Source organism: Phaenicophaeus curvirostris, chromosome 8 (genome assembly GCF_032191515.1).
Source record: "Phaenicophaeus curvirostris isolate KB17595 chromosome 8, BPBGC_Pcur_1.0, whole genome shotgun sequence".
Lineage (NCBI taxonomy): Eukaryota > Metazoa > Chordata > Aves > Cuculiformes > Cuculidae > Phaenicophaeus > Phaenicophaeus curvirostris.
This window is the reverse complement of record NC_091399.1, coordinates 20,566,337-20,592,108: the sequence shown is the minus strand read 5'-3', so window position 1 is coordinate 20,592,108 and position 25,772 is coordinate 20,566,337. Positions and strand designations below refer to the sequence as shown.

The following is a 25,772-nucleotide window of genomic DNA, read 5'->3' as shown; positions in this document are numbered from 1 at the left end:
GACCACCCTTTTAGGGAATAGCTAGAAGACATTAAGATATAGGGGAGATGAACTAAATAGGTTTGGAGTTGTTTTCCTGTTTTACTCAAGCAGTTTTAAGCAGTACAGCAGTGAAGGGTAGAGTCGCAACAATTAAGACCTTTGCTGTTTTTCTGCTCTCATACCACTGGTCCGGATTAATGTTTGACCCTTCTTATTACCTTTTCCTGGCTCACTTTCATGACAAGGTAGACAAGATGAGTCTTGATGTAAACTTTGCAGGCCTGAGGAAGAAGGGGTAAGAGAAGCTTTTTTCAGGGCAGTAGGCTGTGCTACTTGCAGTCCCAGTGAAGTTTTTTTGTAACTGAAGTTGTTGGTTTTCACGGTTGTTGTTGTTTGATGTTATCCCCCCCCCCCGAAAATACTGCAAGTTGCTAATTAATTTCTAAGACAAACCAGCACAGGTTGTGTTGCCTGCTTGCCCTTAAGTCATGCTTCTTCATAGAGTCACTAAATCTTTCTTGGTTTTATAGATGGGCTAATAGCCCCTGATGGAGCGGTGAGTCCTGATTTCTTCAGTGATTACCATCTTCAGAATGGCGACCTCGTTGGGCAGCACCCATTCTCTAGCAGGTAAATTGCTGTTTGTAAAGAATGTGTATAATCCAGCAGTGGCTATTCAAATTTCTTTATAGGGCCTCATTTGTGGTGTTCAACAGTTTTTGTCCTTCTAGCAGTGGGAATGGCTTATACTGGAAAAGCACTACTAGTCTGTCTTCTGAATTGTATACTACTACTGAATTACATGTCTTCTTTTAACTTACTAACACACGTGTTGCAGTATGTGATAGCTTTCCAAAAGCTGTCGAATAGATAAGTAAATCTAGGACATACAACTCACTACATGTTATGGCAATTATTCAAATACTGTTCAGACATTGTTGGGAAATATCTAAAGAGAGGCTTGACATACTGATTATGTAGAAAATTTTTGTTTCTGATATTCTTAAATTGTTGAAAATAAGTTTCTAGCTGCCAAAACTATTTTTGTGGGTTTGGGGTTTTGGGTTGGTTTTTTTTTTCCCTTAACCTAAGTTTTCCCAAGCTATTCTCAGTTAGCTTACTGGTGGCATGCACTTCGAAAATTTGCAAGATGAGCAGAAGTTGTTGGCCTGACTTTTGGGAGATATTTCTTTTAATTCCCCTTCTGCTCAATGACCTCTGCTTCTCTGAGTGTTAGCAAGCTGGTCTAGTTTGAGTTTCTGAGTAGACTTTACGAGTTCAAAATAGAAAAGGCTCATTTCAAAGAATGAAATCATCGTAGATCCCATAATGTTTAGAAAATTACTTTTACAGAGCATGAATTTTAGGCACTCATTAGCAGGAAATATTTACAATGCTTTACAGTCAAGGTACAAAATTCACTTTAATAGGATGCTATCTGGATATGCCCAGCCCTGTGGCTGAAGTTGCTTCTCTCCAATGGAAAAAATGTTTTTTTCTAAAATATTTCTAAAACATCAGTAATTCACAGTATGTGCAGCTGAAACAAAAAAGGTTTCTCTCTTACTTTGGCTTCTTGTAGTTTTTAAAGGGCAGTGACAGTTATACTTGTTTGTTTAACCTACCTGTGATGTACCCGAAAGCTGTACGTTCCGCAAGGGTGGAATGGTGGAAACATTTTTTTTAACAACAAATGAAAATAACCAAAATGCTCAAATTAGGAAAAAAAAAAGTAAGTCTTGAGAGATGAAGTCTCTTGAAAAAATGGACGTGTTTCTGCTCAGTAAGGATCAAGTTCAGAATGTAACATTTTGTGTGTAGCCTGTGTTTGGGAAGGGGGTACTGGTGCTGATCGCTTTGAAATGCACAGCCTTGGTTTCAGAGCATGTAGGTGATGGAGAAACTGAGGGAAGTATGAGCTGTACAGAATCATAGAATCATTAAGGTTGGGAAAGACCTCTAAGATCATCAAGTTGAACCACCAGCCCAGTACACCATGTCTGTTAAACCATGTTACCAAGTGCCAAGTCAATTCTACTCTTGGAGTCTTACTATATGACGTAACATTTCCAACTTTCAAACAGACACACAGCTCAAAGATGACAGATCTCTGTGTTACCGAGAACATTTTATAGGTATGTGGTCTCCACAATCTTCATGCCCCCCTGGAGGTGGGGGGAAAGGTGTGCAAAGTGAAGCTTGCAGACTCTTTGTCTTCCAATAAACTTAGATAGAGCCCCAGTCAAGATGTTCTTTGGCCAGAAAGCTTTCAGCTGTGAAAAAAATCGTGAGTGTCCTTGGGTAAAAGTTAAAGTTGAACACTCAACCTCAAATTTCAGTCCCTTCTCAGGAAGCTACATTAGTAAGCTGCTTTTTAATCTGATTGTATTGCAACTAAAATGAGTAGTAAAATACATCTGGTGTATACCTAGTTAAATTAAATATTTGTAGAATTTCCTTGTAATGTCTCGAGGCATTTTGGAGTCTCACTTCAAGAAAGAAGGCAGAGGAATACTGCAGTTTGGCTAACATCAAACTTAGTAATTGCCTGTTGATGAGAGCCTCTGTAAATATTCAGGTTTCTCATTAAAATTCTGGTTTCTAGGAAGACTTTTCTCAGTGTGATTGCTCCATGGATTTATCTGCAGTCCAGACACACAGTTTAATTGGAAACATCGTGGACTGCTGCAAATGTTCTGTCCTATTTGTAACAGAGCAGGACTGAATTGTTTGATAGAATAGATACTGGCAGTTGAATGGCGAATCCTACTTTTCAGATGTGTGTCATTATCGTTTTGAACTTCTTGGCGCCAGAAGCCAGGATTTCCTGATGCTTAGAACTAATGTAAAATGCATTAGTGCTCCAAGGCATGGGCCATGGAATTGCCAGTCCCATGAGTTTGGAGAGTCAGACCCTCCCTTTTCCCAATTTTGAATTGGTGTTGGAAGGTAAAACCATACGTGCTAGAGAGCCTAATTAAAAATAATAGCAGCAAGTCAAGGCTCTTTTTATGTGTTATATAGTGTACATTTCATCCATACCAAAACATCGTTCTAGGGTACTTTTATGATTACAGTTTAAAGCTAACAAGAACCTTATGTTAAGGATTTATTTTTAACCAGTTCCAGCTTTTAATAAATGAAGATTTTTGTTATAAAAATGATTCATTTTTCTATTATTAATATTTGAAAAAGCTTTCAAAAACTTCTTCTTGGAGAGAGCTGTTATGATTTGCATAGACAACTAGCCATCAGTTAATAGTAACATATTTGTGAGTGTGAAGAGGGGTGGCCTAATAATGAGTAGATGCATAGTTTTGGTCTCTTTATCATGCTTTTTCTTTTTTTTTTGTTATACATCTATTTGTTCTGCCTCTGTCTTCTGATCTTGGACTTTTATATTACGCGTTTTAATTCTATAACAGAAACAGTTGTTTTTGAGCAGTGGGTTGAGTTGGGAAGCAGGCTTTTCTGTCATTTTGGACCACCCCGTGAAATTTGAGGTAGACAACAGCCAAGAGCTAACTTCTTGCTGCTCAGCTTTGAATTATCTAATCCTTTTTTCTCTTTTCTGCACACCTACGAGGAAGACTTAGGATATGTTAGTTCTTCAATTTCTCTGAATTTATTTCCCATCCTCACATTGTGCTCAGATTGGGTCAGGACCTCCAGGAGAGCCTAACAAGTCAGCCAGAAAGATCCACCATTTCAGTGCCTGTATGTCACTGAGAAGCTGAGCTGGCGTTGGTGCGCCCAGTGCGTTGCCAGGGCTTATGTGTGTTCTGATCACCAACCTCATTTTTCAGAGCCAAAGAAACAGCTCTGTAAGGAGAGGTTTTCAGGGATTGCAAGCAAACTCAAGTCACCTTGAAGGTTTTCCCTATAAGCAATATTTAATAATACCTACTCAAGGGAGCTCAGCGCCCACCAGCTGCTGTGTATCACGTTGTTACTCCAGTTATACTTCATTGAGGCAACAGGGAAAACTGTATGCTTCCTTGGCTGTAGGATGCTAGCTCCAGAAGAGGTCCAGTTCCTTCATGGTACATTCAGGAAAATTCAGGGGAACTGGAGCAGCAGCTGTATCCAGATGTGTTGTCGATGAAGTAGTTGAGTTTCCTGTAACCCAGTAGGGATATCACAACCATCTCCTGTGGAGTCCCTGTTCCAGGAGACACTGGACCTGCACACCTAGACCTGCTGCACAGTCTTAGGTAGGCAGGGAAGTCAAGAGTAAAACAGTTAGAAAGTTAAGGTATTTAGGCACCTGTGCTCACTGTGTTAGCGCACAGGGAGATGTTTCCCCATATTTTTTAAGAGGGAAACATTAAGTAATAGTGTTAGCAGTAAGAACCCCTATATATCTGGTGAATTACATGGTGTTTTCTTGGACTTCATGTTGAAACCTAGCGTACAGACTTCTGTCAGACTTGAGAATGTTACCTTGCTTGACTAGTTTCTGTGCCATAAAGTACAGAACAACTTCGAAGGAAACTGCTGAAGTACCTAGCCCTAAGTTCAGTTTGTAGATTTGCTTGCATGCAGACTATTCTTGCCATATCCTGAAGCAAGCAAGAATAATTATGCTGACAAGTACAAAGTATAACAAAGGAAAAGCAGCATGTAAGTGAAGACCTAGAAAGTTGGCATTTTCCTAATACAGCTACCTTCCCTGTAGGGACCCAGGGCATTGTTAGAAATAAAAACGCTTTCTTCTTGGCAATCCAGCTTGTGTTTCGCAGCTGATAACTGCTGATAACAGATCTTGTTTCTGAACTACATTCTTAGTGGAGTTGTACTGCTATGTGGTGTCAATAAATAGAATTGTTTAACAATATAACGTACACATAAGCAGTGGTAAAATACATAAACAGCATCTTTTCTTTTCCTCAAAGGTTTGGAGCAGAATGCAAACAGATCATGAGGTATGTTTTCTATTCAGCAGAAAATACACGACTGAGGAGGTTGTTTTGACAGCTTGTATCCAGGTTTTTTCATTGGTTAGGGAAAAGACTTTTGTGATTAACTTACTAGCTTTGAATCATCTGAACTGTCTTTCAGAAGCAGATGGGCATTAGGCATAGGTTTGAAATTTTCGTCTGTTATTAAAATCTGTATTCAAGGCTCCTGGTTCTGATAACTCTTAATATAGAGTGAAAGTTTTATGATTGTAGCAAACAAAAAATCCCTCACCTTTGACTAATGTGATGACAGCTTAGTGTCTGAGCTGTGAGGGAGAAAGACCAGCTGAAGACATCTTCAAGAAGTTATGGTAATTTATCAAATTTTAATCACCTTCTAGGGACTAATTACTTTCTTAAGGCACAAACATAATAGTGATGACTAAATGTATTATGAGCATTGTTCTTACCCTTTGGGGAAGAGATCACTTTTTAACCTTCCCTAGCTGTAACTAGGTGGTGGTACAAACTTGTAGTGCAAAAGCCAATTTTTTCTTAATATCTTCATCAGAGTTCTCAAATCTTCTTTGTCTGTAGCTTTACAAAGATTAATAGTTAGGAATGTTGGAGCTAGCTGAAATTACTTTTTTTCACTTCCTGAGGAAGTTTTTGCCAGCACAGGATCCTTTAACCTTGTTATAAAATGTAGCAGAGCTGCCATTGCACAATATTCATTTTCAGTAGGGCAACGCCTTTCTCTGTGTGTGTTGTTCGCAGCATGTGTGCTCACATCTCCTCTCAACAGAGATGTGATCGAAGCTTCTTTGCAGGAAGCAGTGAGGTTTGGCATGTCAAACAGAACCAGTTTTATGGGGTGACTGCCTGTCTCTGTCCTTGGTGGAACATCTTTCCTCTTGCCTGGATTTACAGCCTAAAGCCTTAGCTGCATTTCTTCTCTTTGCCGTGGCAGATCCTTCTGATATTTTGTGAGTGAATTATCTGGAGCCAGGACCTTGCAGGCTGCTCAACATTGACCTCAGTGAAGCTGTGTCTGTTGCTGGCAAGTCTAGGCATGCATAACCAAGCTGTTGTGTCTCGAGACGATGGAAACTGTGATGGTGTGGGCTTCAGTAACTTAATACATGACTGTAGGTCCATGTAGTTCTTGGTGGGAGCACAGCGAAGTCTGTTACTGTGACTTATCTCCAGCTATGCGACCCACACATAATATCTGCATGTGCTTAAAGTCCACACTGAATGGCAAGAATAGTTGCAGCCACAGGCTTTTTCGTTTGGGTGCTGTGATGAAAATCAGATGTTTATTTTCATGGGGGAAAGGCCTCGGTCTGCAGCCTTTCATTCCTGTACGTTCCTGCAGTGTGGAGCGAACTCCCAGTCAAGTGTCACAGCTGACCACCTCCTGTTGAGGGCAGGTACAGAAACTGCATCAGGTGCTGGCAAATACACACTTTGTGATTGTTCACCAAAATGTTTTTAAATGGTTGTACCTGTAACTTATATCCTATATCAACATTTGTAGCTATCTTCCAAATGGATCCTCACCTTCTATTTGATTTGCTCAAAGCTATCATATGTTGTACCTCTCAAGCACTGAAATGAGTATTTCCTCTCTTCAGTCTCTAAACCCTACAGGATGTATTGCCGATATAAAGAGCCTAAAGAAAAGACTAGAGGGTCTGGGGACTCTGCTGTGGACTATTTCTCATCCAGGTTGTGTTTTCAGTAAAGTGCATGGTTTATTTATGAGTTTGAACCTTCCCTTCCTGGCCTTTCAGCAGCTAAGGACCATCTTGCAGGATGTCTCTGAAGGTGAAAAAGCAATACATTAGTAGACAGTAAAAGTGAGCTGCCTCAGGCAACCCTTTGCAGCTGTCACTGGCAGAGGAAACTTGCTTTCATGGTTCCTGGGAGGATGAGCTTAGATAAAAAAAATGTTCTGATGTGGGGTCTGTGCCACAGTAGAATTGAAAATAACCACATCTCCCTTTCGTCATCATTTGAATAGAGGCAGTAATGCTGCCCTGTCACAAGTATAAAATCTTTTAGTTGATCAAAGGAAAAGCTATTGGAGTGTAAATTATTATTGCAACCTGATTCCACTTTCAAACATTTTACCATAGTGGTATTTCTTACAGATCTGTGCATTACTTTTTCTTTTCTATCCCTGAAGTTTATTTAAAAAATGAAAACAACAAAAAATTGATTTTGACATTGCGGTATGGTCAGCAGAGTTGTACTCAGCTTCTGCCATTTGGACACTATTTAATTTGCATTTCCCAAGAGAATTGAATTAGGTTTTTATGAGTAAATTGGGCCTATAACCTTGTAGGCAGGTTTTATTAGTTTATCACACACCAGTATTAGCAAATTGTAAATCTCGCTGAAACAAATTTGAAAAGGCCTTGCAGAGAAGCCCAGAACCAATGAAGTTTCTGGAGACAAGTAAGGGGTGTTTTGGCTTGTTTTGTCTTTTTAATCACACAAAAATTTTGTCAGTGGTAGCAGAGTCATATCTTTTTTTTCAATCATACTTTGTTGTCCTGACTGCCTGCATGTTCAGTTTTAAAGAAGTTAAATGGAATATGACCAGGAGGATTTAGCTAAATTTGTGATATGGCTCTGTGTGGCTTGACATAATGGAGGTAAACACAACTGTCCTTTGGCCACTCCAGCATTTACTGCCTCTTCATGTGAAACAGGCAGGTGAGTTTCTTTTTGCTCATCAGAGCCTGTTCGGGATTAAGATCTTGCATATATAAGGCAGTAATAAGGAGGGAGGAATTGCTGCCTTTAGGAGGGTTTTGATCACTATCTGGGACAAGCTTTTTGAAGGACTTCATTTCTTCACATCCTGGGTCATGGCTTAAATCAAAATTCACTGCATAGTTGTTTTCCTTCAGTACAGGCGTGTGGGAGTGGTGCTTCCAGAACACAAATGCTTCATGGCTAAAAGCTTTTGAATGCAAGCTTGAATTTCCTTATGTCTAGTTTCTAATAATTTGCTTCTGCACCACTACTAATCTAGAGAGATCTCTTTCCTTTCCCCCTTTTTTTTAGGGTAGTGGTCATATTCCCTGCTAGCTGTCACTTCATCAGTTTTCTCATACTGTCTTCTCAAAGCCATGTTTATAGAAATTAAGTATTGCAACTCGATGATGATATAATCCAGTTTAGATGTCATAACTGTGTATTTGACCAAACTATGCTGTTATGATGTGGCTTTTTGAAGACCAGGAGTCTGATTATTCAAGGGGAAGATTTTTCCCTATGATCCAGGGTTTGGGGATCTGTACATACTGTACCATGAATGGGTTGGGGCCCAGCACTGCCTGTGGTTTGGGAATATCTGCATGAGGACATTCTTCATACGCAGTATTCTTTATACAGCAACTTTTTAATGTGCTTGGATGCTTATTTATTATTATTATTTTGCTCTTCGACTGTGTCAGGAGAAGCTTCCAAACAGCTCTCCTTGTATCCCCCAGAACGCAGAAGTCTGTAGTGTGACACACAGTCCTTGCCCTAAGGAGCTGAGAGTTGAGACTGGCAGGGAACCAGAGACAGAAGAGAAGTTACTCATCCAACATCAGGTGCCAGAGCCTGGCATGGAGCGGTGCTCTCACAGTGCCCCAGTGACTGGACCAGACCACCTCTCCAAGGTGTGTGGTCCTTGATCACGCAGGATCATGTTGCCCTTGTGTCATTTATTGTTAGTGCTGTTTAATTGCTCTGAACAGTTACACTAATATGCTAAGAGGTGAAATAGCTTGCTTGGGAATATTTTAAAAATGCATTTTTTTCAGCAAGCTGCAGATGCCTTTTGGGAAGAGAGTTAGCAATGAGGTTTTAATGCACTTAAGCTCTCTTGGAATATAGGATTCTTGAGTCTCCTTCACTTGCAGTCACTTATTTTACATTTTTTTAGTTGCTTTTTATTTTACTATATTCCACCTGCAGTTGGCCTCATTTAACCGATGTGGTTTGGGTGGCTATTAAGAATTTTAAAAGAATACCAAAATGCTGTGGCAGTTTGCTCAAGTCCTTTGGAATGTCTTACCAAAAAATTCCCCAAACCTGGGTCTGTCTCTTCTGAAATGTAACATTAATTAATTCCCACGTTCTGTCTGCTGCTCTTAGTCCCTCCAGATGTGCTACTAGGAATAGACTGGCTCCCTGGTTACAAGCCATCTGGGCTCTGTAAACTGATTTGCACTTATATTAAACAATAAGTGAACAGAATGCGGAAGAGTTATTAAAGCAAATGTACATTGCTTATAAATCTCAAAGTAAAATATTAAAACGTAGTAAACGGGAATGGAATGTGCAAATGAAGACCTGCTTGTTTTTAATGAGTTTAGCTGTGACCTTCTCGATTTCAACCAAAAGAAAAGAATTTTATTTTTCTCCTTAAAAAAAAAAGAAAATAAAAAGAAACTATAAAACTGCTTACAGAAGTATCTGAGACAAAAACAAGGAAATATAATGTTCTAAACTTGACTGGTCCAAACCACTCAAGCTGCTGTGACAGCTCATAAAACTGAGAGTAGTTTTTAACTGGACTCTGTTTTACATTGCCAGAGTGAATTTTCCTTGCAGGAAGTAGCCAGAAGGTTTATTTAGTTTCCAGACTGCCGCTTTGATCTTTCCATTCTGTCACTTCTCAGGTTACATAGCCCTTTTTCACTGCAGTAAATCTGCAACAGTTAATGAGAATAAAATTTCCTCCTTCTCACTGATCGCATGCTGTTAAATGCCAAACCACAGCCAGCAGCATATTTGCAGAATTCAGCTGCACTGTACAAAAACAGCACAATCAGTTTAATCTTGTTGGTTTTGTAATTCATTTTATTGAGCTTTCCTTTTTCAAGTGACCTATTTGATCAAGACAAGTTGGTTGCAAGGCCAGACCTGGGAGAAAGATTTAAAACTGTAATAAAGCGAAGGGTGTTTTGTATGCTATGTATAAGCATGCTCGTAGGATTCAAAATTAAACCTACAACGAGCAGTTTTTAAAAGTCCCGTATATCCATGGGATATTTCTTATGGTTATTATCTGAACTGAACATGTGCTGTGAACAAGTCTCTAGTATAAAAATTAATGTAACATATCAAATTAATTTCTCTGCCAAATAGTTAAAATTGGTTTGATTCTAAAATTTGATTTTCAGAATCTGCGTTTGTCAGCTTCAGCTATTCAAGTCTGATGACCAAACCACCCTTTTCTCTTCCCCCCTGGAAAACTTTCTTATTATTTTTTCTAAATCTCATGGTTAAAAACCTATCTTATAGTTTAGAGTGTTTATTTGCCTTCCAGGTTTTGAGCTTTTTTAAGTTTTGGTTTTTTCCAAGACTTCCTGTGCAGCCTTTGGCCTGGAAACATTTTATTTTTAGTTCATTTAATTAAAGTTGAACTTTTTGCATAACAATGCTTCTTCAAGATATAGATGTCCAAGAAAATATTCCACATCTGTATTTGTATCTGGCTTGTTCCCTCATATATCCAGTGTTAGCCCTAAGAAAGAAAGCAGTAAGAGACATTGAGACTTACTTTCTTCTTGGTTTATGCTAAAATCATCACTGATTTGGGATAGGATTTGCAAGACTTCCTAGGGCCCTGTGTTGATATTTAAAAGTGGTTGAAATCTGGACAATTATCTGTGGTGGCAAAAAATATTTGAAGTGTATTCATCAGTAATAATGCCCCAAGTGCATTTGCTGTGTGCTCTAGTGAACACTGCAAATCCCCTAGTAATGTTAACTTTCAGAAAAGACTTTGAAAGCTTTTATTGGCTGCAGCTGTAAGTCAAAGCAGGACAGATTTTTTTACTTTCTCTCTCTCCTTTCCTCCAGCATCTGGATTATTGTCTACACTGAGTTGCCTGGTTCTTGGTGTTGAGCCCTGGAGACAACACGGCTATCAGCCGATGAGCTGTTGGCATGGCTCTTCTGGGTATTTGTGCACATGAGGGAACTTGCCCCCCCCGCCCCCCCCCCCCCCCCCGGTTTTATTGAAGTACAGAGCTGTGTAGCAGTGCTTGCACTTGGGGAACTGGTGTAAATATTTATGGGAATAATTCTTCAGCTACGAGCACCTCAATGCAAGGTACTGAAAACTTATGTTTCCACTTCAGCTGTTTATCTCAGAGTACGTTTTCACAGTGATGCTAGCACAGGAAGCAAGAAAGAGGTCTCATCTGGAAATGGGAAGGCTAACCAGGAGCGTGTGGAAGATGTGGACTAGATCCTGAGCTGATCTAGGCGGTGACCACCAGTCACTGCTACAAAGTTCCCACTTCAGGATCTTATTCTGCTGGGGCTGTTGGCTGAAGCTTCTGTACCAACATAACACTGACATTGCTGGAGCTCAGGAGAAGAGATGCTTGGAGCTTTCCCAAGCCAGATGCGTTACTAGTTTAAGATTAAGGCGATGTACTCTTCAATTTGTGGAGCTGACACAAATGCTTTGGACTGTGCAAGGAAAGAGGGAGGGATGGACATATTTGCTTTTTATTGCCTACTCCTTAGGGCTTTTTTATTTTAGTTCTTAATTAATTTTTAAGAAGTGGATATATCTAATCAGTGGATTTGGCCAGTTGTTGAGCCAGCAGCACAGGTTTCTGTCAGGCTTTTAATGGAAAGTCAGAAGTCTTGGTTTCTGTTCCAGCTCTGGCTGTGCAATTGACCTTTTAGCAAATCCTGTACAGAATAGCTGAAAAACTCCCTGTCCGTGTGGTGGAGCCGTGAGCCTGGGTGAGGGAATGCTGGTGAAGTTGCCCCAGTGCCCTACACTGTAGCAAGACAGCTACATGAAACAATGAGTTTTCGAGATGCTCTTTTGCCTCCAGCTGTATTCTGGATTTGTTGCCTTTTCAGCAGATCAGAAATACTCCTTTTTTCCATCTTAGAGGAGAGTTACATAATAAGCAAAAGTCTTTTCTGTTTATGTCAGTCCAGTTGAGTCTTCTCCTTACTGCCGTTTGTCACTTGCTATCTTTCATGTCTGGGGTGGTTTTTCTTTCAATATTCCAATGGGAAGCTGAAGTCATGGAGAAAAAGGAGCAACTTGCCCGGGATCACACAGCAGGTAACTGGCAGAGCAAGAAACTGAGCCCAAATCCCAGGCTGCTTTCACAGAGCTAGGATGGCAAATTCTACGCCTTTCCAGCAAGGCTCTTACTGAATTTGGCTAAGCAAGGTCATTTGTTTTTAGTTTAGTGCTTTCTTGCTATTCAGTTGGGAAATATATAATTCTTTAAATGCTGCGCCTCCACCAGTGAATGTTGGCGTGCTTATCACTTGGTGCATAGCTGGAGCCTGACAGAAGAGACAGTGCTCATTTCCTCACAATTGTCAGATTTGCTTTTGTTTATAATTAAATGGCAAAAGCAGCAGCATTGTGCTGAGATACAGCTGGGCACCAACTCCAGAAGCAACTGGAAACTTAGTCATTAACTGTGCTGAAGAAAGCTGGATCACATGCAAGGAGAGACCCGATCATATCCATAAAAGCTGTATCATGATGCACAAGGGAGCTAAAGTATGATTGCAAAAGTTCATCCTGACATTCTGTGTCTGTTGAGCAGATACAGTATTGCTATTCAAGGAACGTTAATATTCAGTGCTGATGTAGAGCTGGGCTTGGTATTTGATGCAGTGTATAAAGTCACAGTCCCTGCCACAACACCTCCCTCCCGCTTGAGCCTGAGGGACATATCAGGGGAGAAAAAGCTTCACAGACAGGGGAGAAAAAGTTTGGGCCATGAGAGGCAGGATTTAAGAGACATGTGGTTTATAGTTTAACGTCATTACCGGTGGTGGGAGAATCTACAGTTACAGGACATTATATAAAGAAACATTCTTTTTTTTCTAAGTCTTCTCCATTTATGCTGTTTCTCAATAACCCATGGTGTGTGCTCTTACTCTGAAGGACAGAAAATTTACAGTCAGTGAAGCAAAAACAGAGGTAGCTGGCATATAGAGGTAAATATGATCATCTTAATGGCTAGACTCTAAGAAAAGGGGAAAAGCAACCCATTTTATGCCCCTTTCTGATGCCCTCCACTCTTTCATGACTGATGTTATGAAAATGGTATCCCATCCAGTGTTTAGCTGATGGTAGGTACCAGCAAGAAGGCCCAAGAGTCCATGGATTTCATAGATTTTGAGCCTTGGTTCAAGTGTCGTGGTTAGCTGGTACCTGCAAAGGACTAGCTAAATATTTCTAACGTTAAAATAATTCAAGAAGTTGGAGGTCTGTTTTTGTACTATGGAATTCAAAACCACTTCCCATTTCCTGTGCCTGGATGCACGCCGTGCCTGATTCTTCACTGCGCAATGGGACAAAGCTGGGGTGTCCCCAGCTCCCCCTGCCTTTCTGTACCCTCATCTCTGTGCAGAGGAAGCCTGGGGAGGGAGGGAGCTGCAGCATTTGCTGACTGATCTCCTAGTTGGGCTAGCACGACTGCAGCCTCTGCCACATCCCATGCGGGATTATACTGCCCTGCACTGCAATCATTGTCTCAGACCTACAGTCTAGCCGCTTTCATCAACACTTTAAAACAAACAAATAATAAACCCCACTGAGAGGAAATTAAAAACTGACTTTGGTGCTGCAAACTCCCCTGTCTCTTGTTGGTAAGCCTTATAAACAATAAACTGCATCCCAGTTGTACAGGTTATAGTGCTGTGCTTATCTTGGAGACGGATGCACCACTTCTATGGCTTAGGTACCCCTCAAGGGAAAAGTACAGCCTTGAGTGTTCATCTGAACATAACTTGTTTGTCTGTTGTACACAGGAACTCGATACAGCATTATAGGTTACAGGGATTTATGGCATGGGAGTTTATATGGCAATATAGGATGGTAACTGTACCGTATGTTATCAACAGCGCTGTCGCATGTCAGTAGGTTCACAGAAGGGAAACATTAGGACTCCAAGGATGTGCTACACAAAATCCTGAGTGCCTGCCTGGGATGAGGTGGGTGATATTTTGAGAGCAAAGACAGTGTTTTTTTTAGAAACAATAACATAAGGTTTATGAAGGGAGAAGGTACAGTGGAAGCAGAGGGATTTCTGTGAACTGTACTTACATCAGGCTTCTGAAGGATGCTCAAAGACCTCATTCAAACCCCATTCTCCGATACTCAGAAGTAGTTTTGCAAAGCTGCAGGTGTGATAAATGGCAGCAAGAAAAGGTGCCATGCGTGTGAATAGGGGCTGCGTATTTATGCCTACAAATAAACCCGTTCAGCAGCTCGCTTGAGCATATGGAGAACTTTGGGTGTGTTTCCTTAGTCAGGATCTCGTAGGGTTGCTGATGATTTGAGAGCAGTGTTTGCTTGGTCTTTCCGAGGTCAGAGGACCTAGGAATTAAAGATTTATGGATTTTTTTTAATAAAACAAATTTTATTTTTAATAAAATCAGAAAACCTGTATCCCCAGTGAGTAGCTAAGAGCCTTTCACAGGTGAAGCTGGTATAAGGCTTGTTGATGCAGAATAAGGAGGGAGGATTGACAGGGCTTTAGAGCAGGTTTAGGATGAAAAAGAAATGCAGCTGAAACTACTGTCTCTGGTGGAAGCAAGGTATGTCGTTAGCTTGGATTTCAATTTCAGTGGGCAGTGATTTCAGAGTGATTTAATTCTGGGCTTCCAACCATGAAACTAATAGGCTGAAAAGGATGGAATATGAGCCCTGAAGTGTAAGCTTCTAAACGGGTATTTCACCCTGTAAGGTGAAGACTTTTCCTGGGCCACCTTTGCCTGCCTGGGCAGCCACAGTCTTTTGCAATACACTCTGGTACAATTTTTGCTGTATTTCATGCCTCTTCTGTGAGTGTGCAGGCCTGTTTCCCAGGCAGTGTTTCTCACTGGTCTCCCTTGGAGATCCACTGGGGATTTCCAGTTGGACTTCAAGGGAATAATTTTGATCAAGAATTTCCCCAGTGACCCGGGACTTGCCTTTCTGAGGCCCTGCTTATGCCAAAGTAATTAGTTCCCTTTTCAGAGCAGTATGTCAGCACCAGCACTGGTAATGGTGTGAAGGTGAGTGTGGACAGGCTCAGGTGAATATCGCATCAGGAAAGCTTACAGAAAGCAGTGCTGCTTTGTGGTCAGTCTGCTCCCAGGTGCCAATTGCCCCAGTTCAGACTAAGCTTAAGAGCAAGAGCCTCTCTCCTTGTACCATGCACTCAAGAGCAGCAAAGATACCTGAACAGGACCCTCAGCAGAGGGTTCTGGCAGCGTGCTCTCTGTCTGAGGCTGCCAAGTCTTCCAGACGTACCACAAAGCCTGTCTGGTCTCAGAGGCTCTGGGCACAGGAGGGGAGTTAAGGAAAGGAAGCATTTTGTGGATGCGGTGGGGTGCTGCCTGGCACTTCCTGCTGTGAGGGGGTACACAGATGGCCTTTACATTTTAAATTATGTCATGGCACCTCAGATCTTAGGTGGGCATATTAATTTGGATGTTACGGATCAGAATAAGTATCAATAAGCAGAGCTGTTAAGAAATCTCTCCTCACTCATGCACATCGGGAACGTTTTCCTCTTCAGCATATGTTCTTCTGTTCCCCAGCAGTACTAGCAAACTGGAAAGTTCAGCTGTCATTTGGGGGAGGTCATAGATCACACTAGCAGCCTGAGTAATCCAAGAGGTTTTAAGTATCATAGCATTTAGTTTAAAGTGAAATTTGCTCTGACAGGGGCTGGCAGACCAATAGGAAAAAGAAATATTTGTGCTTGGAGAAGTGCATGTGTACAGACGGCGAGTATAACTGATGGCTGGAAGTGATTTCAGTCTAAAAAAAACAAATCATTAAGAGAGTGCATAGGGGTAAAATACACAGTTCATATTTTAAAGGGTCTCAAAACGAACCAGCAACTGAGGTTAGCAGTACATAGTAATTAGCTGTGCTGTTCGCTGTTTAACTCCATCAGCTCCAGGCGAGGTGGTAAACTGCACAAGAAAACAGTTGTGCTTTAACAGCGTGGTTAGCCAGCACTGACCTCTCTGTGCGCACGCATGTGATTTTGTCAGACAAAACTGCCTTAAATAGTTTGCAGATTAAGGCAAAAGTATCAGTTGTTTATCTGAGGAGTTTGTTGTGGTGTGTTGTGTGATCTGTATCCACCGTACAACTCCAGCTACTGCACGTGCTCCTGCTAGGTGTGGAGTTGAGGAAAAATTCAGGGTGAGTATTGTTGGCTTGATGGAATAATTATTGGCCTCTAACTTTGGGAAGGCAGGCTGATGCCATGCTGAGCACTGAGTTTCCCTGTAGGTGCTCTATAAATAAGGCAAACAACACATTTTTCCTAGGAGTAAGTTTTGAAGTTGGTTGCTGGTATAAATCTAAGAACACATGGCCACAAATCACAATTACCCAACCCATGCTTACAGCCGAAAAGCTACTGTCTTTCCTGGCTCTACTGTTCTGCTGTTCTTGGATGAAGTGGCAAGGATTCATCAGGACGTGGATTTTAAACCCCTGTCTCCACCTCCATAGGTTGTGCTTGCAGAGGGTCCTTGCCCTTGGCCTGCCAGCCTCATGACTAAGCCAGACTTCAGTCTCCAGACACGTGTTTGCTGTCTTGTTGCCCTTCCCCTCCTGGGTTCAGTGGCCTTTCCTTCAAGGAAGAGGACAAGCTTTTTGCTAGGGTTGCCAGTGCAAACAATCAAGTAGGCAAAGCGAGTGTGTTTCAAGAGCGCTAACATAAAACTGAAGCCAACTTTTTTTTTTAAAACACGGACAAGCCTTCATTTACTTAAGAGAAATATTTAGATAGGAAAGAGTGGTGATTTCATCAAGGTGTTTTAATGTGACTTTTCTGTTCCTTTTTACTTTTTTTTTCAACTGTCCAAAGCAGTTATCAGCTGATCCATCTCTTCCAGTTTTCTTCAGGACACTAACATATGTCTAAACCATTCGGAAATAACTGATACTCCTCAAAGTTTAAACTCTAGGGATCTTCACCTAATTACTTACACGTTTATAAAAATATATATTAAAATGATTTGCTGAGAATGTGATTGAAACCATCTTTTCTTTGCTCTTGTTATGAATTTAAATAACACTTAAGAGTATTCTTTGAATAAGGATTACTGAACTGGAGGCAGTGGGACAGCTCTGCCTGCAGTGATGGAGACCCATTGCCACCTCCTGGCTCAGCGTCGTTATTGCACCTCCCTCCCCAAATCCCCAGCGTTATTTTAGTACTTAAGGAGTGGCCAAAAGAAGTTCTAGAAACTGCAGCATAAGAGAAGACACATATACATTTAAGAAGAAGGTCCTGCCTGGGAACCTGTCTCTTGGGATGCTGCCTTTGCTGTGTTGCTCTCTGCCACAGTGAAGCTGAGGATGGCCACCGCTGTCTCTGCCCTCGGCCAAGGCTTGGCCCCTCGGAGCTCGGCTCACAGTCTGCAGCCTCCCTGCATGCTGGAGTCACAGCCCACTCCCTCACCTACACCATCTTTCCAGAATGAGCTTTTCAGGAATTAGTAGAAATGCAAAGAGCCCCTATTCTGCCGTATGAGTAAAAAAACCAACGTATCCGCAGCTAATGTTGTTATAGTCACAGAAAAAAACATTGAAAGTTAAACCCAGAGAAGTGTTTTCTCTTAAAATATCTATTAATTATAAATAAGCTGTAGATGCTTTAAGGATCTTTGGAAAGAAAACCAATGGCATTAGTGAGTTTAAAAGTAGCCTTCAAGGGTCCTGCTTCTCTGCAACGTTACATGTGTGGTGTCAGGAACTTGCAGTAGCACGATGAAACTGGACACTGCACTTCCGAATCCCACTACGCCTTCTTTCAGTTATGTTATCAACTCCCTAGTACTAACAGTACTGAAAATTCTAATTGGCATTGTTTATGATAGTTCTTAAACTTGCTTGTTTTCTAAACTGCCAAACAAATTGGTCAGCTTCATGCTAGGTCCTTGTTGGCTTGTTTGGAAGAGCTTTATGGCCTGTATTCAGCAAGCTGTACCTAAAGGCAACCCACGTGAGGCCTCTCTGTCTAATCAGTTTGTGAAGTGCAAGCCAGTAACAGTGGTAGAAACAGGGAGTACCCTCTCACTAGGGTGAGTTGCAGGGTTTGGTGATCCTGGAGATGAGAGTTAGATAGAGACAAAGTAACAGGGATTTTCCTTAATTCTCTCTTTCAGGAGTCTTTTAAATCTTCAAGCCTACTAATGAGAAAGCTGTTCTTTGCCAGAGACAAAAGAGGGACCTGGAAAAGGTGCCTCAGAGGTCACCAGCTCATGTCGTAATGGGCTTGGAAAAGAGTAATATGACTTGGAGTGTATACAGGAAGGACTGGGTGGCCAGCGAAGGTGTGGAGCTAGAGGTGTGTGTTCACACAGTGCTGGATCACTACAGGCTACACCGCTACTCTGCTTCTCTTTGCCTTGCTGACGGGACTGGTCAGACCAAGGGCTCTGTGTATGAGTTGGGAGACAGAGGCGTTGCCGGTTCAAATACAGACAGGCAGATGTGGAAACAGCAAAGCCCTTTCAAGGTGTTGCATTTCTCAAGATACATTCAGGTGAAACAATTATTTTCTCTGCAGTTTGGCTTGTTGACTCTCAGATGACAGATCTTGGCCTCAGACCATTCACCTTCACCTGGTTATTAGAATATTCCATAAGTGAACTATCATCCTGAGAAAGTCAGCACCGCTCACAGAGGCACGATCCAGGGAAAGTACCTTTGCAAGGACATGGTCCCCTGCCACTTGAGCTGAGCCCTTTCAGTCCACCCGATTCAGCAGTGCCAGCTTTTTGCTGTGCCAGGGCCTGGGGCCCATCCATTGTACATCTTCTGGATGGGTCATTCTTTCCCAGCACTGTCTGTTGCATAACCCATGTTCCATATGTGTAATTGGCAGTAATGAGGTTCAGCTTTTCTCCACTCCAAAAGCACTTCGGTTCTTTGTGTTTTGACAATCTTCAGAGGGGGAGCTCAACTCCTTTCAATGCATCTTTAGTCAGACAATAAATCAGAATCCTTTTCCATTTGTCCTCTACTGAAGTGGAAGTTAAGTGACATAACTATGAATAGGCAGTAACCCAGTGTCTTTGGCAATGCTCATTTTTCCTCTACCTCCTGCATGGGAGTTATTGTTGAGCATGAAATATGTGCCACTTTTCCCTATGCAATTCTTGTGCTTTAGCATCTAATTCATGCTGTGAAACTTTTTAGGTGTAAAAGATGCTGTTTCATATGAAAAATGAATTATTCTGTCTCATTAGTACATAGCTTGTCAGTATATGATGAATTCGTTCTGCCATTTGGCTGTCAATCTTGTATCCCACCAGCAACACTGTCCTTTGCTGAACTATGTTGCTGTGCCAGGTATTCTCACTTTCTCATTTCTAGCTGGTATTTTCCCAGGGGCTTTGCAAATGCCTTGAAGGAAGGAAATTAGATTATTCAGATGTGCTGTGTAGGGCGGGTTACTAATGGCCTTTGCAAGAAGCATGCTTGAAACCTTTCCTGAAGACACGTTAACATGTAGATAGGGAAATGGGAGTCACAGAAAGGAAGTTCTTTGCCAGTAAGTCCATAAAAGGATAGGAGAGAAGACTTCTTTCTCTTCTGGGATTTCTGTTTGACCTAAAAGCCTTTCCTCAACAGGAGTCGTGTTGTTTTCTCTGCAGTGTTTCTTTTCCAAACAACGGAAAAGGAGATGGAGCAGTACTGGCTAGAAGAGGAACATGGATTGCAGAATTGCCTCACAAAATTATCTCCTTGGCAGGAAGAGCTGGAGACACCAGCACTAGTGCGCCTTCCCTACTGTACAAAAACCTGTAGTTTCTTTCTCGTTTTTTTGTAGCATCGGAGTGGATGGGTTTGGTCAAGCACCTGGGGTTCCTGGCCGCCCAGCGACTGCGTATGGATACCGCCCGGATGAACCTTACTACTACAGCTACGGAGCACGATAAAAAGCACGCTCTGCAACCCAGGATGCTACCACCTGCCCTGGAGGAACCAGTGTGAGCCTCTCGCAGTAGATCTGTCCCTTGGTAATGCATGATTGTACCACAGTGGGTCCGTTGTTATGTATCCTTTGGCAAGTGTAGCTTCAGATGAACCTAGCCTTTCTGGGTCCAGTGTTGTAGTGGCAGTGTTTACTCTTTGGTTGCTCTTTGTCATTATTTTTTGTACAGTATTTGCTCTGTGACTTGAAATCAAGAATTGGAAAGCTACTGGACTGGAAAGTGTCACGTTGTGTATATTAAGCTACTAATTTAATTTCTATTAAATATAAAAACCTGTGTGGTCAGCAGTGGTGAATGTGTTTAACCAATGTTTCATTTGTTTTAGGAGGCATTTAAGGAGAATGCTTTCTGTGAAGCATGTTTAACATGGCCTGTTTCCCTCCAACACTTAAGTAACAGGAACGGTGTTCCCAGCATCTCTTGGCACTGCCCTGACACGTAGTTGCAGAAGTCCAGTCTTGGGTCTGAATACTTTAACAACGGAAAGATGGCACAGATTCACTCCCCTGGAGCTTCAAACATTTCCAGTCTAGTTCAAATGCTTGAAAACACTTAAAATTAGAAACTATGCTACAACAGAATACCTTTACCATGGCGTTATAGAGTTCTGTGGGCTGAGAGAAGACAACCACATCCTGAGGACTAGCAAAAGAAAAAAAGTTGTAGCTTGGTTAAGAATCCAGTTGCAGAGCCCAAGCTTCCCCATCCTAAAATACAAATGCATCCTGTCCTGCCTGTTCCCAGATCCGAGCAGCAGAGACAGGCCAAGACACCTTCACACTGGAATTGCGATGCAGGGATTGCATTAAGCCATCTTGTAAAATATGCTACTTGCAAAGAGAGTTTAGGCTAAAGCTGTTCTAAAGCTGTGTACACCCACCAGGAACAGACAGAAGAAAGCGCACAGAAATGCCGTCTTTGCCACACATCCTGAGAGCAGTTCCAAGTCTCACTCTTTAAAAGAAAAGCTACCTCCACCTCATCATTTTTTTAAAATGGTTGTTGATTTGCAGAATCTTTCCTCTCCTCTTTACTCCCTCATTTCTGGTTTAAACAGAAAAAGAGACTTGCATCAGGGCTGGCACTACTAAAACAGCAGCCAGTAATCCTTTAAGACTGATGTACGCGCTAGGAAGGAGATCTTCAAAGGTACAGTGCTGTTTAGGAAGTTACAGGCTGTTAGTCTTGTACTTTAAAAATATCTTTGAAATCAAGGTTGTTTTGAAACCCTACTTTATCTTTTAAAAGTGTGCAGGCAATTCTATGTGCGCTGTTACTCACTACGTTTCATACAGCATGACTGGAAATGATTCTAAAATTAGCCATGGTATTTCTTAGCAGCTTTCTGCCTCCTCCCTCTGCTGCCTTCATGTTCATGGCTTCACTGACTGGAGGGAGGTGGAAGAACATCATTCCCAAGATTAACTAATATTTTTTAAATCATTTTTCTATGCAATTTGTAATTAATTCTTATGCAGTTTCTTATAAAATTTAAGATCTTACTAGAGTAACACTAGAGAAAACTTGAATTAAACTAGTGGGTTCCCAGTGTCGTACCTTTCTAGATTCTTTCTGTTAGCCTGGTCCCACACTTTACTAGCCCAGCAGTTGTGCCACATTTAGTCAAAAGCTTTCAGATATTTTTGTCGTTATAGCTGTGAGAGAAATTACCCAAACTGCATATTCAGACACAGGCTTCTCTTTTGAGACTGGCACTCGCTCGTCAGTCTTTTCCAGAAAGTTAGTGTGAAGTTAGTTAAAGCAGTTGCCCTTCTCATGGAATGTGTTTAGGAGAAAAAAAAATAATGAAGTGGTTCCTTGGAGTATATGCAAACTATCAGTGAAACTGAAGGAGCCTTTAATTGGAAGCTTCAGGTTAACAAGGAACTACAGTTGAGCTTCAGCAAATGGGTGAGTGTCTGTAATTGTAATCCATTTGTGACCATGCTGAGAGTAAATGGCAGTGGAAAAATCTCTGGCTGCATTTTTAGTATTCAGTGCTAGGAGTTTATGAGAAAAGAATAAAAGATCAAGTATTTGTAGCTTTGCCTGGCAGCAGCTAAGAGAAGAACATCATTTATCTGCAAGTAGAGCTTGGTAGAAATTACTCAGCACTTAGTAGCCTGAGGACAGAGCCTGCTAGCCAAGATGAAAACCAGCTGTGCCGCTATACTCTAATGCAGGAGAAGCTGGTTTTCCCTTTAATTACAGTTCCTGAGTCAGGGGAAAAAAGATATAAGCGCATAGACTTTTCAATCTATATCGCATTTCCTGTGGGTGTCGGAGGGAGACGGGAGAGTCTGACCTGTAGGATAACTTTTTAATTATCTGTATTTATGGATTCAGTCCCTGAGTACTGTATCCTGCATAAAATGGGGCGAGGAGGGATCTGCTTTCTTTTAGCAACTCTTGCAACTTTTGTCCTTACCTCCTTTTCCTTGTCTCTCTCCCTGACTTCGTATTGCTCCTCTATTCCTTTCCTACAGATGCAATCCCTAACTATCCCAGAGTATTCTCTTTCCCAGTCTGCTGCTAATGAATTAATGAGTTTGGTCGTGCAGGTGTGTACAATATATTTAGACTGTAAAGCTAATAGCAGAATGAAATGAGCATAGTCTGAGAAGTTCATATGTCTGTTAGCTATTACTCAGGCTTTCAGCAGATGTACTATATAATTTCAGTGAGCTTTCTACTTAATGCAGCAGCCCAAGGTCTTGTTTAAATTATTATTTGTACCACGCTAGTACTTAGGAGCTTACTAGGGCAACAGAGGATGGGGAAAAGGAAAAGTAAACAAATATCCTTGGTCTAGAGAGCCTATGAATGACCCGATTCAAAGTCTTTTAGCCATAGGTGTGTGCGTGGGGCTGTCTGGTAACAGTTTAACATGTGTGTTTCATCCTGAAATAAGACTGCCACAGTGCTGTTTGTTTTAATCCACTCTGGATTAAATTAAACAGGAACAAGATGTATCTTCTTCTGGAATAAGAAGGGCAAGCTCTGTCTAAATGCAAAAGATTTCAAGCCCCTCTGGCAGGTTCCTTAGCAGGATCCCAGCAATACACCACTGGAAAGCTCCACTGCCCACTCCTCGTGGGAGAAGGCTGAGAATAGCAACAGCCTTCATTCCTTCCATGACATTCGCAAGCTGAAAAACACACCGTGAAGTTGATTTATTGGTGCATATTATGTTGCAACTGCCAGCTCTTCAGGTTGTTGTGACCTGCTCATTTTTCCTATCTGCAGTTCAGGAGAGAGCGCTGAGGCAGCAGGAGAGGTACCGGAGCTGCCTGCCTGCGTGGGCAGTGAAGAGCGTGCTGCAGTGCACGTAGTTCATGGGCAGACGGTGATGTTTGCAACCACTCCAACTAGAAACTTCCCTCATGGTATCCTATGGACTTTTTGGAGTTGGAATATTGGGGTCCTCCTCCCCAAACTCCCCTCTGTTTACTAGGAAATTGAGTGCTTGAGAACCATCCTTAGCAACAAAGTTCTTACTGTAAGGGAGCTGCAACGAACATGACTGTGCAGCAGGAGGACATCTCTGGAAAGGGTACCAGCTGTATTTCAGGTTGGTGCTGGGAGCACCACCTCAGCCCTGTTTCTTCCCTCTTTTGGCCTGGAAGAGGAAGAGCTGGGGAACATTTCTACAGTGCAGACAGCAGCTGCACCAGTCTGCTGCTCCCTTGCCCTCCTGAGCCTCGCAGGCTCTATTCCATAGATGTGCTTTCTGCTCCAGCTTCTGCCACAGTTCGTAGCAGTCTGTCTCTCCACTATGCCAATTGTTTTTTGCCCAGTCAACTTAAATAAACGTAACGAGGCACTTGCTAAGAGCTCTCCGATCCTGCTAGTTCCTTGTCTACTCTTTCTTCTTCTGCCTTTGAAGGAGAAGGAGGGGGATTCACACCTACCTCGTCAGGTCCCCAGGAGCCTGTATTGGCTGTTCAGAGGGAAGGCAAACAGGAGTGCTGGGAGGACAGGAGCCCAGCTCCTGTGTCTGTACAGCACCCAGCACAAGGCCCTGAGAAGAGTGTGTGCCTCAGCACCTCTTCAGTTTGAGTGAAACATCAGGCTCACATAGGAAAAGCAGGTAAAGGGAAGGAATGCTTCTCCACAGGGGCAGCCCAGCAAATGTGCCGTAAATGATGCAGAGCAACCCAGGTTTGCTTTTGTTCTGAAAGCCACGCGAATTGCACCACAGCCAGAGAGCCATGTGCAGGAGGTATCAGTGGTTGATTATTACAAGTCTTTTCTGTCTTTACCTGCAGTTGTCCTGGTCTCCCAGTCTTCTGCCTTTCCTCCACCACAAACACACCTGCACACAGAGGATGTGAATCCACAGCTCTGCCCCTGAACAAACCGGTGAGGAATGCCCGCAGTTCCCCCTACATTGCACTTGAAGTTTCAAGTGTTTTGGCACGACCGCCTGTTACCCCATGGGCCACCTTAGAGACTTTCCAGCGCGCAGCAGCATAGGAAACCTTTCCCCTCTGCTTGCCTGAACAGACCCTGAAGCTCAGCTGAGCAGAGTTGTGGAGGGTGTGGATCTGAGGGGGTCACTTTTTCTGTCCAGACACCTGGGGCTTTGTTGTGCTGAGGGGACTCCAGCATGAACGAGTCCTGGCAGGGTCCGCGCTCTGGGCAGGAACTGGGGGGCTTGGCTGGAAAGGGGGACAGAGCGAATTGCTAAAGAACATTCTACGAAGTTCTTGCCAGATTTGACAGCACAAAACGTAACGCAGGCTTCACGGGTGGAATTCAGTTTCTAAAGGCAGCCAGGGAGCCAACGCAGCTCAGACCACCTTCGTTCAGCGGCGCTGCCGGTGCCGTTAAATCCACGTCTAGACGAGGCCGCGGGCAGCGCTGTGCTGCTGGCCCAGCTCGCTCCAAGCGCCCCGTTCAAAGGGACCGAACAAACCACATCCTAATGCCTTGGCGCTGCACGGAACTGGAGTAACGCTGGCGACGTGAAAATTGTGTGTGAGAAGCCCAGACCTCCCACCGCACGAGAGCAATTCCTTCCCACGTTCGCTCTGCTGTCCAAAACCCTCCCGTGAAACCTCTCCCTGGGGTCGCTTTTCGCCGCAGCAAGGAGGGCAATTAGTTTTAATGGTGTTGCGGGGCCCGGGGAGGGGAGGGAGGGGAGGGCTGGGATGTGGGGACCGTGGGATCACCAGGTTGGAAAAGACCCACCGGATCATCGAGTCCAACCATTCCCATCAGTCACTAACCCATGTCCCTCAGCACCTCGTCCACCCGTCCCTTAAACCCCTCCAGGGAAGGGGACTCAACCCCCTCCCTGGGCAGCCTCTGACACTGCCCAATGACCCTTTCGGTGATAAATCTCAGTCTGAAGCTCGGGAGGGCGGGGGTTATTAAAAACACCTCATCCCTGGAGGCGTTTAAAAGACGGGTGGGTGAGGCGCTGAGGGGCGCGGTTAGTGGTTGACGGGAACGGTTGGACTCGATGCCCCCGCGGGTCTTTTCCACCCTGGTGATTCTGTGACTCTGTGAGGGACGGAGGGGTCGGGCCGGCGGGAGGGCAGAGTCGCCCGCAACCAAAATGGCCGCCGCGGCTTCGCGGGCCGCCACCCGCGCAAGATGGCCGCCCCGCCCGGCGCCAGGGGGCGCGCGAGGCACGCGGGCGCCGCTCCGCCCGCCCGCCCGGCGCGGCCGGAAGCGGGAGACCGGGGGCCGGAAGCGAGGGGCCGGGGACCGGAAGCGGGAGCTAGGGGCCCGGAAGCGAGGCGGCACGGCAGCAGCAGGTGCGGCGCGGGGGGCGGTCGGGGCGGTCGCGGCGCGGGGGCCGGGCTCCCCTCCTCCCCGGGAGCCGCCGCTCGGCACGGGGGGAGCCTCCGCGGGGGCAGC

The 25,772-nt window shown here is 43.3% G+C and overlaps 1 protein-coding gene across 1 annotated transcript in view; it reads left to right on the top strand.

The window, feature by feature from the left end:
- The window catches only part of KIFAP3 (kinesin associated protein 3), a 69,447-nt gene extending 49,267 nt beyond the window's left edge, over positions 1-20,180 (top strand). Inside the window, exons 19-20 of the mRNA XM_069862736.1 lie at positions 513-612; positions 19,739-20,180. Of these exons, the coding sequence (XP_069718837.1) occupies positions 513-612; positions 19,739-19,847 (209 nt within the window). The 3' untranslated portion in view covers positions 19,848-20,180. The remainder of the gene's footprint in view (positions 1-512; positions 613-19,738) is intronic.
- The last annotated feature ends 5,592 nt before the right edge of the window (positions 20,181-25,772 follow it).